The 12063-nt window shown below is 40.4% G+C and overlaps 1 protein-coding gene across 7 annotated transcripts in view; it reads left to right on the top strand.

The window, feature by feature from the left end:
* LOC105915447 (ephrin type-B receptor 3) overlaps positions 1-12063 on the top strand; it is a 72540-nt gene that overhangs the window by 44917 nt on the left and 15560 nt on the right. For 3 of the 7 annotated variants that reach the window (XM_036141086.1, XM_036141082.1, XM_036141084.1), the window contains exons 4-11: positions 1669-1824; positions 2765-3100; positions 5139-5263; positions 6420-6582; positions 6830-6938; positions 8464-8516; positions 8698-8832; positions 10655-10902. In XM_036141086.1, the coding sequence (XP_035996979.1) occupies positions 1669-1824; positions 2765-3100; positions 5139-5263; positions 6420-6582; positions 6830-6938; positions 8464-8516; positions 8698-8832; positions 10655-10902 (1325 nt within the window). Of the gene's footprint in view, positions 1-1668; positions 1825-2764; positions 3101-5138; positions 5264-6419; positions 6583-6829; positions 6939-8463; positions 8517-8697; positions 8917-10654; positions 10903-12063 lie in introns of all 7 variants that reach the window. The other 4 variants (XM_036141085.1, XM_036141083.1, XM_036141087.1 and 1 more) reach the window with 2 other exon arrangements.

Genomic DNA, 12063 nt, shown 5'->3' with positions numbered 1-12063 from the left:
TCAATTAAACAATAAAACTTAGTCAAAAAAGATGAGTAAAAGCTAGTTCAGAGACTAATGCATGGTTAATGTTATCTGAACAATTATGCTTGGGTTCTTATGCTCACTAATTTAATCATGAAGGTTTCTAAGTCAGACCTAAATCCAAAAAAAAAAAAAAAATATTAGAGATAGACTTTTATTCAGATGGTTAGCCCTGCAGTGTGCTAACCTTACAATAGTATAATTACATGGTAACATTACCAGTATTTTACTTAATCAAATTTAAAGATTTTCTCCTGTTATTACTTATGCAACGGCAGTCTCTGAGCTTTGGGCCTAAATCCAAACAGAGGCCTTGCATCCAAGCTGGCAGACAGGAGCCACATTTTCATTTATAACAAAACCAACTTGATCACAAAGTTAGTTTCTATGGAGTAAAAATAAATATTTGATTTATGTTAATGATCTAATGTTACTAATGTAGTGTTAATAGAATGTTTAAAAGAGTTTGTGCTGTTGCAGTTAGTTGACAGATTATTTTTTTTACTGTGCATAAAAAATAAATGTGCTATCTTTTTCATGGATCCTTTTATTCATCATCTTCTCAATGGGCTGGCTATTTCTTTCACTTGATATTTACTGTGAAAAGCAACTACAGCACTGATTTTCCGACATTTCTAAAGTTCAATTATTCTTGGTGGCTGTTCTGGCAAACACATACACCTTTCAAAAATATTTTAGAAATCCTGAAATTATTACTGTATCATAACATTACATCAAGACTCTAAATTAACATTTATGACTTGGACTTGACTCTGGACGTGGGTGTACTTGGGATTTGAATTGAGACTTAGGTGGAAGGAGTTGAAAAGTACTTGTGACTGGAAAAGCAAGAATTTGGACCCACCTCTTGCTCAGGTTCTTATGCTTGTTCATTTGCTGTCTAACATGCCTCAGGTACCATAATGAAGAGATAATCCATGTATTCACTTCACCTGTCAGTGGATATGTTAAGCCTGATTGGTCTCTGTATGACTGTATCTATGACTTCTCATAAAACCACTGATGTTTGCCAACTGAATAATATTGCATCAAAATTACTTTTTTTTAAAAAAAATATGAAGCATAATTGTTTTGTTTTTTTACTGGTGGGTTTTTTGTAAAATACAAATCATCAATAATTATGGTTGGAAATAATTTTCCAACCATTCTTACAGTCAACATCTACTCAGAAGCAACCTGTAAAACTTAGACTTAGACTTAGACTTAGACTTTCTTTATTGTCATTTTGTAGCACAGAGTGCATACAGAACGAAATTTCGTTTTTTCATACAGCTCAGAAAGATTGCAGTAACTCTACAGGATACCTTGCAGTGAATTTACAGTACAGGATAAGAAAAATGCAGTGGTAAATCACAGTCAAATACAGGATAACTTTCAATTAACTTTCGGATAAAGTGCAGCAGTGAGCAGTAGGCAGATTGAAATGTAAAAACAATGTAAGCAATGTAAACAATTATGCAGTAGGTGCAGCAGTGATTTAACAATAGACAGTTGCATTGTAAACAGTTTTGCAGTACGTTTCCGGAAAAAGTGCAGCAGCGATATTAAAAGCAACTGAAACAAACATTGTACATTGTTAGTCACACTTGTCTTCTTATCTGGGTTCATTTCTGTCACCACCAGCTTGCGGTCCCGGCTCCTTCAAGTCCAAACAAGGGGATGGCCCCTGTTTTCCCTGCCCAGCCAATAGTCGAGCCACCTCTGGAGCAGCCAGCATTTGTTCCTGTCGCAACGGTTATTATCGCTCTGACACAGATACTCCAGACTCCCCGTGCACCAGTAAGTAAAGCCTTCCTTCAAGTGTTCCAGATATTAAAGGAGGTTCTGAGACAAATTTGTGGGGGGTGTAGTAAATGTTCACTGAGGTTTCCTGTTTGAATTGTACTTTCAGTGGGTGATAAAAGCTCTGAGGACAACATTCCCATCATGTCCCACAAAGGTCAAACAAGGCTGCTTACTTTCCCAACATTATCAGAACGTTATCACCCTAGCCCTCCCTCGCACATCTGCTTGTAATCTCTATGAGTTCTCTGTATTGTCGGCCCTCGATCTGGCGAAAGTGGAGCATTTTTTTCCCCCTGTAGCTGTATCTTCATTCAGCACAAACCTGAAAATATAGGAGAAAATTCATTCAAATAGTGAAGACCGAAGATATTTTTTTTCCTCCTACTGCTGAGGGGTGGGGGTCGGATTCTCCCACAGTGCAGTGTGAGATAACGCTCCGTTAATTGGATAAGAATTGCCAAGGCTCTGCCAATAGTTTGTCTTACCCTTTCCCTGCAGCACTTTTTACACACACACACACACACACACACACACACACACACACACACACACACACAGTGGAAATAAGCGTGCAATTCCGATTTTAAGTCATGTCCTTTTTTTCTGAAGAACTGCTGGAACAGTCTCTTGAAAGTTGGAAAGAAAAAAAAATACTCTAGTTATTGCCTGAAAAATGTACTAATAGCACAGCACCAGGGAAATTACTGGGTCATGCATTGTTCTGAAAGCGGGTGTGCAATAATGAATGTACTGTATGTGTATAAAGTGTGATGATATGTATTCTGTGTACCACAATATAACTGTCTATTGTCAAGATGTGTCTGTGCTGTCACCAAGACAATTTATTTACCCCTATTGTGCATGGAGATTAAATTCGATCTCATTCCCAAGCAATTTTCCTCATCTCATCCACACCTTCTCCTCGCTTTCATAGCTGTTCCATCGGCCCCACGCAGTGTCATCTCGAGTGTTAACGAAACATCGCTGCTGTTAGAATGGAGCGAACCTCGGGATATGGGCAGCCGTGAGGACATCTTCTATAATGTCATCTGTAAGAAGTGCCTCCCTGAGCGAGGAATGTGCTCACGGTGCGATGACAACGTCGACATCTCTCCACGCCACCTGGGCCTGACTCAACGGCGCGTGACGGTCCGTAACCTCCAAGCCCACACGCAGTACAGCTTTGAGATCCAGGCGGTCAACGGCGTGTCCAACAAGAGCCCCTATACGCCACAGTTTGCTACAGTGAACATCACCACAAATCAGGCTGGTGAGTACATGGTAGAGGTCTAATGTCGATCTTGCAGGAAGTCAAAGCTTCCAAAGTCTAAAAATCTAATTATTGCATGCATCTAGGACTATGTTACATATTCACTAAAGGAAGATAAAATAAAATACTGAGAAAAACATAGTTCAATGAGTATACGGAAGGACCATTTTCCCCACACCCACAGCATGCTGTCTTCTAAAACTCGCTTGAAATAGAAACAGTTTGGCAGTGTTCAACCTTCAGTATTTTAGGTGCCCACTGTTTTCAATCCACTGCTTCTTCATCTTACTACTAAAGCAGTAAATGGGTCTGAGATAAAAAAAAAAAAAATGTGCATGCACAGTAGATGATTTGGAATCAAGCAACAGATATAGCATATGCTTTTAGTCTTAAGTCTTAGTCATTACCAGGGTTCAGAATTCTTTAAACTACTACAAGTTCGTCTGTATTTCATAAAAACTATGTACATTAAACAACCTTAATAAAATCAGAGATCTTAAGTTTACTCAGTACCTTTTCACTCAAGAGCAGTCTCTTTGTTGAGACTCTCCCAGGGCTCTTAAGTTGTGCCTTGGATGTGTTTAGCAGCTATGTTAAATTTGCTCTGGCTAGTCTCAGACAACAGCACAGATTACGCTTTGCTTTAGCCCTTTCTCTTCTATCCATGGCCATGTCCTCCTCACCTCTAACCTTGTGTGCATGCCCCTAAAAGACGCTTTCGGAATGCTTTTGTGAGTTCAGGACCTGAAGGTCTCTCAGACCCCCATGTGAGAGGCCTCGCTGTTTTATAAGGGGATCTGGCAGTGGGATGACAGAGATGACTGTCCTTACATAGGGCATAAGGTGCAAAGAGAGCAGTGGAAGAAAAGCACAGGGCAAGAGAGCATCATCTTTGATAAGATTATCCATGTGTGTAGTCCCAAGACTATCCTGGGATGTGCATTACCCTTTTAAGAACCAAAATAAATACAAAGGGTGGTGATAAGCCTCAGGGGCCACCTCCATGGTTACTGCAACATGCTCCCCCAGCGGAGGGCCTCTAATCCTTCCACCCAAGTAGCCAGGGGCCCTCCCTAGGAAGTATTGTCTTCTGCTGGCGAAAGAGACATAAAGAGAATAAATGAATTGGGGTTGGGTAGAGAGGAAAAGACTTAGGGAACTAGTGTTTTGGGGATAAAAGATAGTGAGAGAAACAGAAGACTGTCTTGCTTAAAAATGCGAGGGTGGAATGAAAATATCGGGGGTGGGGAGGGCGAACTTGATAGAAAAGGTGTTAACAAAAACAGTGAGAATTACTGTGTGTTCAGAGAAAAAAAAAGTTTATTCTGAAGGGAAGGTGTCGCTGGAGATCGATAGTGGAAACTAAGAGACAAAGGCAGTAGATGGAGAGAGAGAGAGAGAGAGAGAGAGAGAGGGAAGTGAGTCAGAGCTACACAACTAGACCGAACTTCGAAAGTAGGAAGCGAGTTGAGAAGCCAGATAGAGCTTGGTTATTGACAGGCACATGCAAAACAAGTGGGTGGAGTGGCACTATGTTGTGTGCTCTCTGGATTAGAGCTTAAAAACTGACTGGTTCATGTATGTGCAATGTGTGCATATTTTATGAAGTAGTTTATGGAGTGGTTTTCACATTTCTAGTACTATATGCACATCAAGCAATGAGCATGTGTTTTTAATTGAGAAATATCTACTCAAGTACTTAATGTGTGTGCGTTTTTTTTTTCGCTTTGCCTAATTTCTAACCGGCAACAGCTGTAATATGTTTAAGAACGTATTCGTAATCCTGCTGTTTTATTCTTTTAGCGTCAGAGTGGTGTCTCCCCTCATTCCTCCAGCACTCGGAGTCATGGAATTTTAGCATTAGCCGGGAATGGGTTCAGCATACTAACTAGTGCCAGCAGCGTTTCATGAAGCTCACAGCCTTAGATGTTGAGTTTGGAGTATGCAGAGACCCAAAAAAAAGCTTCGGATCTTTGTGTGAATTAACAGAAAACACCTATCAAACCATGTTTCCCTGTACATTTTTTCCCTTTTGTAGCTCCTTCTGCAGTGCCCACAGTTCATCTAATGGCAGCCACAGCAAGCACCATGAGTCTGTCCTGGCTTCCGCCAGAAAAACCCAATGGAATCATTCTGGATTATGAGATTAAGTACCATGAGAAGGTAAGCGATAGTGCCACTTGGTGTCTCTTAATTCAATCCTATTTCATTGATTAACAAAGCCTCTGAATCTTCTGCGATTTGATAAATGTGGAAAACTTGCCTCTGTTGACACACACATGATGCACAGAGGCAGGGCACCACTTCTGTTCCTGTTGAAACTTTTAACCCTTTTTTCAGCTCCCTGTCCCATTCTTCCCATGTCTTTCTTTACAGGCCTCCAAAATCATTTCCTTCCATTATGTTTTGAATCAATTTAGCTATTTGTCTTTTAATTTTTCAAGAGACTTACTCCCTTTTTTTGACCAAATTGTTGAAACAAGCCTAGTTTTTAATTAGTTTAAACCACATCTCCCCTAGTTGGCTACAGTATTTCTTCACTTTTTTATATATTTTATTTGACTGTTCATCCTTCTCTACTCCAAATTTGTACCCACTGACAGTGTACATAAACCATTCCATGTCACTTTATTTTTATGTAGGTAAATACTACCATGAATAATGGAGATAAATTTTGAAATCTTTTTTTTAATTGTACAGACAATTTTGTTTAACTTTATGGTATTTTCTGCTGACTTTAAATTACACAATATATGAATTTACCTGGCCTCAGAGCTTTACTTGGGTCAGTTGACTCTTTTAAAATGTGATATAGAGTTGGTAGTAGTAGAGTTATAAAACCTCAGTTTCATAGAGTATAGAAAATTACTTTCAATTATTGGTTGGTATGAATTGACAGATGGTCGGCACATATCCTGCGACTCTTGTTTCTGTACCCAGCAAAAGTTGGGTGTGAAAATACCAAAACTTTAAAAGTATAAAATGAGTAAAATGTGCAGCAATGCTCTAGTTCCACCAAAAAGCCAAAGTTTTGATGGTGAATACAGAGACATATGGTTCTGAGTTTGATGCTTACTGTAATTTAGATGAGAAAAGAATATAACATATCCTTATGAGTTTGATATGTGAAGAGGCATATGGTCTCCGCTCGTCACAGAGCTGTTTGGTGCCCAGTAGCATTGGGTTAACATACTGTCTGCTATCAGTCCCTATTTTTTTTTTCTGGCTCACAACATAACAAATCTAAAAATCTCAAGGAGATTTACGAATAGAGGACTTTAATGTAACAGGTTTTCTTAACTCATCTTGTTTTATGCAGGATCAAGGTGAAGCCATTGCCCACACCATGACTGCCCAAAGGAGCAACGCCCGTATTGAGGGTCTTAAGGCTGGTACACCATATGTGGTTCAAGTTCGGGCCAGAACGGTGGCTGGTTATGGCCGTTACAGTAACGCAGCAGACTTTAGCACCAATCTGCAAAGTATGTAACATCCATATTTTTTCATATTTTTTTTTTCTTTTTTGATGAAGAAGTTTGTTCAACTTTAGGGCTCTACAATAGTGTTATACTTGCACGCATAATGGATCAGTTTTATGGATCAGTTAGCTGTGTATAAAAATAGATCAAAACCTAATCTGTGTTCTTTATAAGAAGCTTGCATTTGTTAGTCTCAGGTCTCTTCTTATTCTGCCTAAAAACACTAACATTCTCTGTATTACACCTATAGGCGACCCACCCAAGTCATGGCAGGAGCAGCTGCCACTTATCGTTGGATCCATTACAGCAGCCTTGGTCTTCATCATTGCAGTTGTGGTCATCGGTATTGTCTGCCTCAGGTAGGAAAATAACACTTTAAAGAGAATCTTGATAAAGAATTAAATAAACAAAACACGGGTAAAACACTTAATCAAATATAAAGTAATATTTATGTTTTTCTTCCACTGGGGAAAAACAGAAAGAGCTTCAAATGTCAACTTTGTTTGCATGTCCTCCAAATAACCGCTGAGCAGTCTCAATGGATAGCTGGGCCACCTGCGAGGCCACTGAATGCCAGATTAGCCTTCTGTATCTCTGAATAGTAAACAGCTTTGTCCAAAATGCTGCTGTGCTCAGTGGATGCTGCATGCGATAGCAGCTGTTGAGCCTGATAGGCCTTCACTCGTAGCTCAGCACTCGACATCAACTGTGTGAATGCCTGACCACAAGGATCCCCCGACGCGCCCAATGCCCGTTTAGCCCAACTGACTGGGAAGATGTGAACGACTACTCACACCTTTCAAAAAGTCTGATTCTGCATCAGCTGGGTCTAACCGCACTCATTTATCCACATACGACTCATTTGTCAAGTAGAAAACGCAATGTGTGAGTCAGTAAGTGCGTATGTGTGAACGACTGGCACCCATTGCCGACTGGCCCCCACTGAGCTCCCTCTACAAGCCAGTGCAGGCAGCGGCTGACAAGCGTGGGCATCGGTCATGCTAGACTGAATAATAATCTCCCTGATCCCCCCCCCTCCTCCCTCCTGTTTCATTCTGCCTTCGCTCTCTTCTATTTTAACACCGCTACATTGTGTCTCTCTCAAGGTCTTGGCTTAGCCACAGCTCTGACTGCCCCTGAAGAAGAGGGAGAAAATAGTAATAATACGGAACACGTAGCTCCTGCGTATAACAGAACAAAATTAGAAATTGAAATGAGATGCAAATCACCATTGGGCATTTTTGTGCCCCGATTACTGGTTAGACAACAAAGGAAGCACATTAACATGTAATTTCAACAACCCATTCTCCTATCTGTGGCCTCCACCCCCTCTGCAGTACAGACTGGACCTATGGAGGAAGGTGAGGTTAGACAAACTTGATAGACATATATGTAAAAAGTATAACTGACACATGAGAAACATGCAAAGAAAGAATAACTCCCAAGAGTGCCAGCGTCCATGTACAGACAAGTGGAATCAAATTAAATTGGGAGGAAAAGTGTGATGTCCCGTAGGGCGAGAGAGGCAAGACAGCTGAGCTTGCTGTTTGAGTTTTCTTTTGTACTGGCTGCTCATTTTGGTGTAACTTAGTGTGAGTAGCTTTTGCTGCCTTCCACATTGTAAGACATCCTTTTGTTTAGACTTACATTACAGTTTAGACATTTAGATACTTTTCTTGCCAGTGGCTGATACAGTCTTTATCAGTGAATTCATGTAAAGAGTCCGAACATTTCTTACCAAGCCATGTAACAGTGTGAGTACATCTGATACCAGGGCCAGGAATTAGCCTGAATCTGTTATCTCTTGTTGCTTTTGTTAGTTTCCAGTACTTGAATTCCAGTGAGCGCATGTGACTTAGTTTGCATCTTCACCTTTATCTACAGGAAACAAAGAAACGGTTCAGAGTCAGAGTACACAGAGAAGCTCCAGCAGTACAGTAAGTGTCTTTGCGAAGATCCCCTTTCCTTTAGTATGATCTGCTGCTGGTTAACTGTTTCGGTGACTGATCCCACGGCACCAGCAGTTTAGTACAGCCATAAAGCAGACAAACTTATCAAGATATTAAGTGCTCAAATCTTATTTTGCAGTACATATTCACTTTCCTGTTCTTGCTACTGAATCCCCAATAGTAACGCCGGGAATGAAGGTCTACATTGACCCCTTCACCTACGAGGATCCCAATGAAGCAGTGCGCGAGTTTGCCAAGGAGATTGACGTGTCCTGCGTGAAGATCGAGGAGGTCATTGGCGCAGGTAACCCACCAAAGCTCCTGAGCTACAGGGGGAAGACTGCTAGTCACCTCCAGGCCATACCATTAGAGGACTTCACACCAAGCGGTACTTTCACTCAATTCATCGTTAGTCCTTCTTCCTCCTACCCCTGCGTCACTTGTCACCTTTTAGGGTCCCTTTCCCAGTCTTAGTAATGTCTCCAGCACCCAACCCCCTTATTTTGAAATAATTATTAATTCAGTCCGGCTTAAGTTAGTGTGACTCACAGTTCTTGCACCTTTACTTGCCAACCGCATATAGAGACATTTTAATACCTTTTTATAAAACAGATAATCATTTCACTTTTCTCCTGATATTGATCCCAATCCTGGAACAAGAACAATTATATAAATAAAAAGACAAAAGTATTTTTTGAGTCTACTATAACCAGATTTTGTATCATGTCGAGACTAAAACCCCATGTAGGCAGAAAATATTACTGATGAAAATAATTTTGTCCTATTGCTATGCATGCCAGTGTGTATAAGCCCTACTTCAATTTAATAGCAGCTTGAATTTGGAATATTTGGTATATGAGTATAAAGCACAAATCAGAGAATGTGTTTTATTAAAAGAAACATTTTGTTTTCCCAGAAAGGGAATAACAAATACATAACCTATCTGATTATGGCATAATATATTACATTGTCTCTTATCCAGGATTGTATTTATACCTACCTACTTTTTTGTTATCTTGAGAACCTCTTAATTAAAGAAAAAAGGGGTTTCACATAATCACCATATTTGACCCTAGTTTCTACCACTCCTACCCTTTTCATCATGTGGTTGTCTTTCCCTTAATTTAAAAGCCCCTATGTGATGTTGAAGACAGTGAATTATTTTTATGAACTTGACATATTTAAAAGTAATATCTCTGCTTAAAAGCTGCAGGACTTTGCTGTGTGAGGTTGATTTTTTTTTTAATATATGTATCTGAGCAATTGTGTAGGACGTTGTGATGGCAGGGATGGGAATCCCCTACTACTGCTTCTACTACCAATACTACTGCTGCTACTACTACTACTACTACTACTACAACAACAGTTCTACTGCTGAGGCTACTACTTGAAACCCGTCGCTTTCCAGCATTCGCCTTTAAAGTGACAAACCCTCAACCCCTGTCTTCCCTGTCCCCTTCCTCTCCCTCATCCCTTCCTTAATCCACCCCTCCATCCATCCATTCCCCTTGCAATCCCTCCCCCAACTTCCCCCACTTTGTCACCTGTGCACCCAAATGATGCTTGTCACTCTCATCTAATTTTTTCTTCCACACGCTTGGTGTAGAATCTAAACATAAATCGTCCACAACCGCAAAACCCCCAAAGCTTTTGTCTCCGCCCATCTCTTTGTCCGGCTCCCGTCTTTCCAGCCCCACTGAAGCCTAGCACCTCCTTTCTGATCCCCAACCTCCACCACCCCTCAGCTTCACTTACCTACCAACTTAATCCACTCTGTTTGATTTTAATTTCAAATGTGTTTTTAAGTTCCATAACTTTTCACTCCAGCATCAGAACTGTCCCTCACCTTGTTTGTCTCAGTGTTTAACCAAACAGTACAAAGCTATAGCACATTTCCCATTCCACCACCATCCCTCAAAGACTAGCCTTAAGTCCTGGCTTCTCTTGCAGTTGCCCCTACCTAAACCTTACTCCTCCCCTTCCCTGGCTCCTTGGTTCTAACCAGTTAACTGTTCCCTCTCCCCTCTTTTCCCCCACTCTCCTCCACTCTTCCATCATGCCTCTCTTGCATCTATCCTCTTCCTCTTTTGCTTTTTTTTCTGGCTGTCTCACCTGGGCTCTCACAGGAGAGTTTGGGGAAGTGTGCCGAGGTCGACTAAAGCTGCCTGGGCGCCGGGAAATCATTGTGGCCATCAAGACTCTAAAGGCGGGCTACACCGATCGCCAAAGGCGAGACTTCCTGTCTGAAGCTTCCATCATGGGCCAGTTTGACCACCCCAACATTATTCGACTGGAAGGAGTAGTTACCAAGAGTCGGCAAGTGATGATTGTGACAGAGTTCATGGAAAATGGAGCTCTGGACTCTTTTCTAAGGGTAAGAAACAATAAACTGTTAAAACTAATATGTCTTTCAGCCATACTTTAATTTAAGAAAATAGCTACTCTGCTACTTTGTAAACAAAATGCAACATCATTGGGGTTCCTCTGTTTTGAGATTCACCTAAAACTCCTCTGCCAACCAGAATGTGGAAACATTTGTCTTGGTGAACCCAGACCAATTGTTCCTAAAGACAAACACTGGTTCTTATGCTCTGTGGACAAAATAGCTCTTCACTGTGGACACTGTTACTAAGTGAACTGGATCCAAAGTTCATTATTTTTAGTCAGGTGTTTCAAAAACTGAAGTCACACTGCAAAAACGGAACCAAAAATAAGTCAAATTTTCTTGAAATTAGTGCAGTTGTCCTTGATTTGAGTAGGTAAAAAAGATGATTTGCCAATGGAATAAGAATTCTGCACTTAAAATAGGAACAATTCATCTCAATCATCTTATTTCAAGTGCAGTATGTCTAATTATCTTATTTTAGGGGTCAAAATACTCATTCCATTGGCAGATAATCTTATTTACCTGCTCAAATCAAGGATAAATACACTAATTTTAAGAACATTTTACTTATTTTTAGATCTGTTTTTGCAGTGCAGAAATACAGCATTTTTAAAAGGAGACTGTCTTCTATGCCCTACCTAGATATGTCTACAGGTCATTGAGACTGGACTGAGCAAAGTGGAGCAAGAGTTAGATCAGACAACAGGAAAACTTAACTTATTACAACAAAGTTTACCTGTTTTATCTTTTAAAGCATGTGAAATATCTTCTTATACAGGCACACCTCCCACAAAACAATCAGCAATGCACAAAAAATTAAAATGCTTCTGTTTCCTTTTAAAAATGTCCTGTTATTTATATATACAGCATGTCAGTGACAGTTGAATTCACACATCTAAACCTTTATGGCATTTTAAAGCCACGATACCTGGTTGTACTCAGCGCTGGGAAATGTTTCTGAAATAAAACGATGTGGTTTCAATTCTTGCTGTAAACAGCCTAGTTCTTACAAACAAATGTGTTCCCCCCTTCTGACATGTTGTGCACAGTTGAATCCCCTGTAAATCCATAATATAATGCGTGAACTTTACTGTGGGTTCACTGTATTCTTTGGCGCAAACTTATAAAGTTATTTTCTGTTCCTGGGAT

The sequence above is a fragment of the Fundulus heteroclitus genome, chromosome 9 (genome assembly GCF_011125445.2).
Source record: "Fundulus heteroclitus isolate FHET01 chromosome 9, MU-UCD_Fhet_4.1, whole genome shotgun sequence".
NCBI lineage: Eukaryota > Metazoa > Chordata > Actinopteri > Cyprinodontiformes > Fundulidae > Fundulus > Fundulus heteroclitus.
The sequence above is the reverse complement of the archived record's forward strand: the minus strand, read 5'-3'. Positions and strand labels throughout refer to the sequence as shown.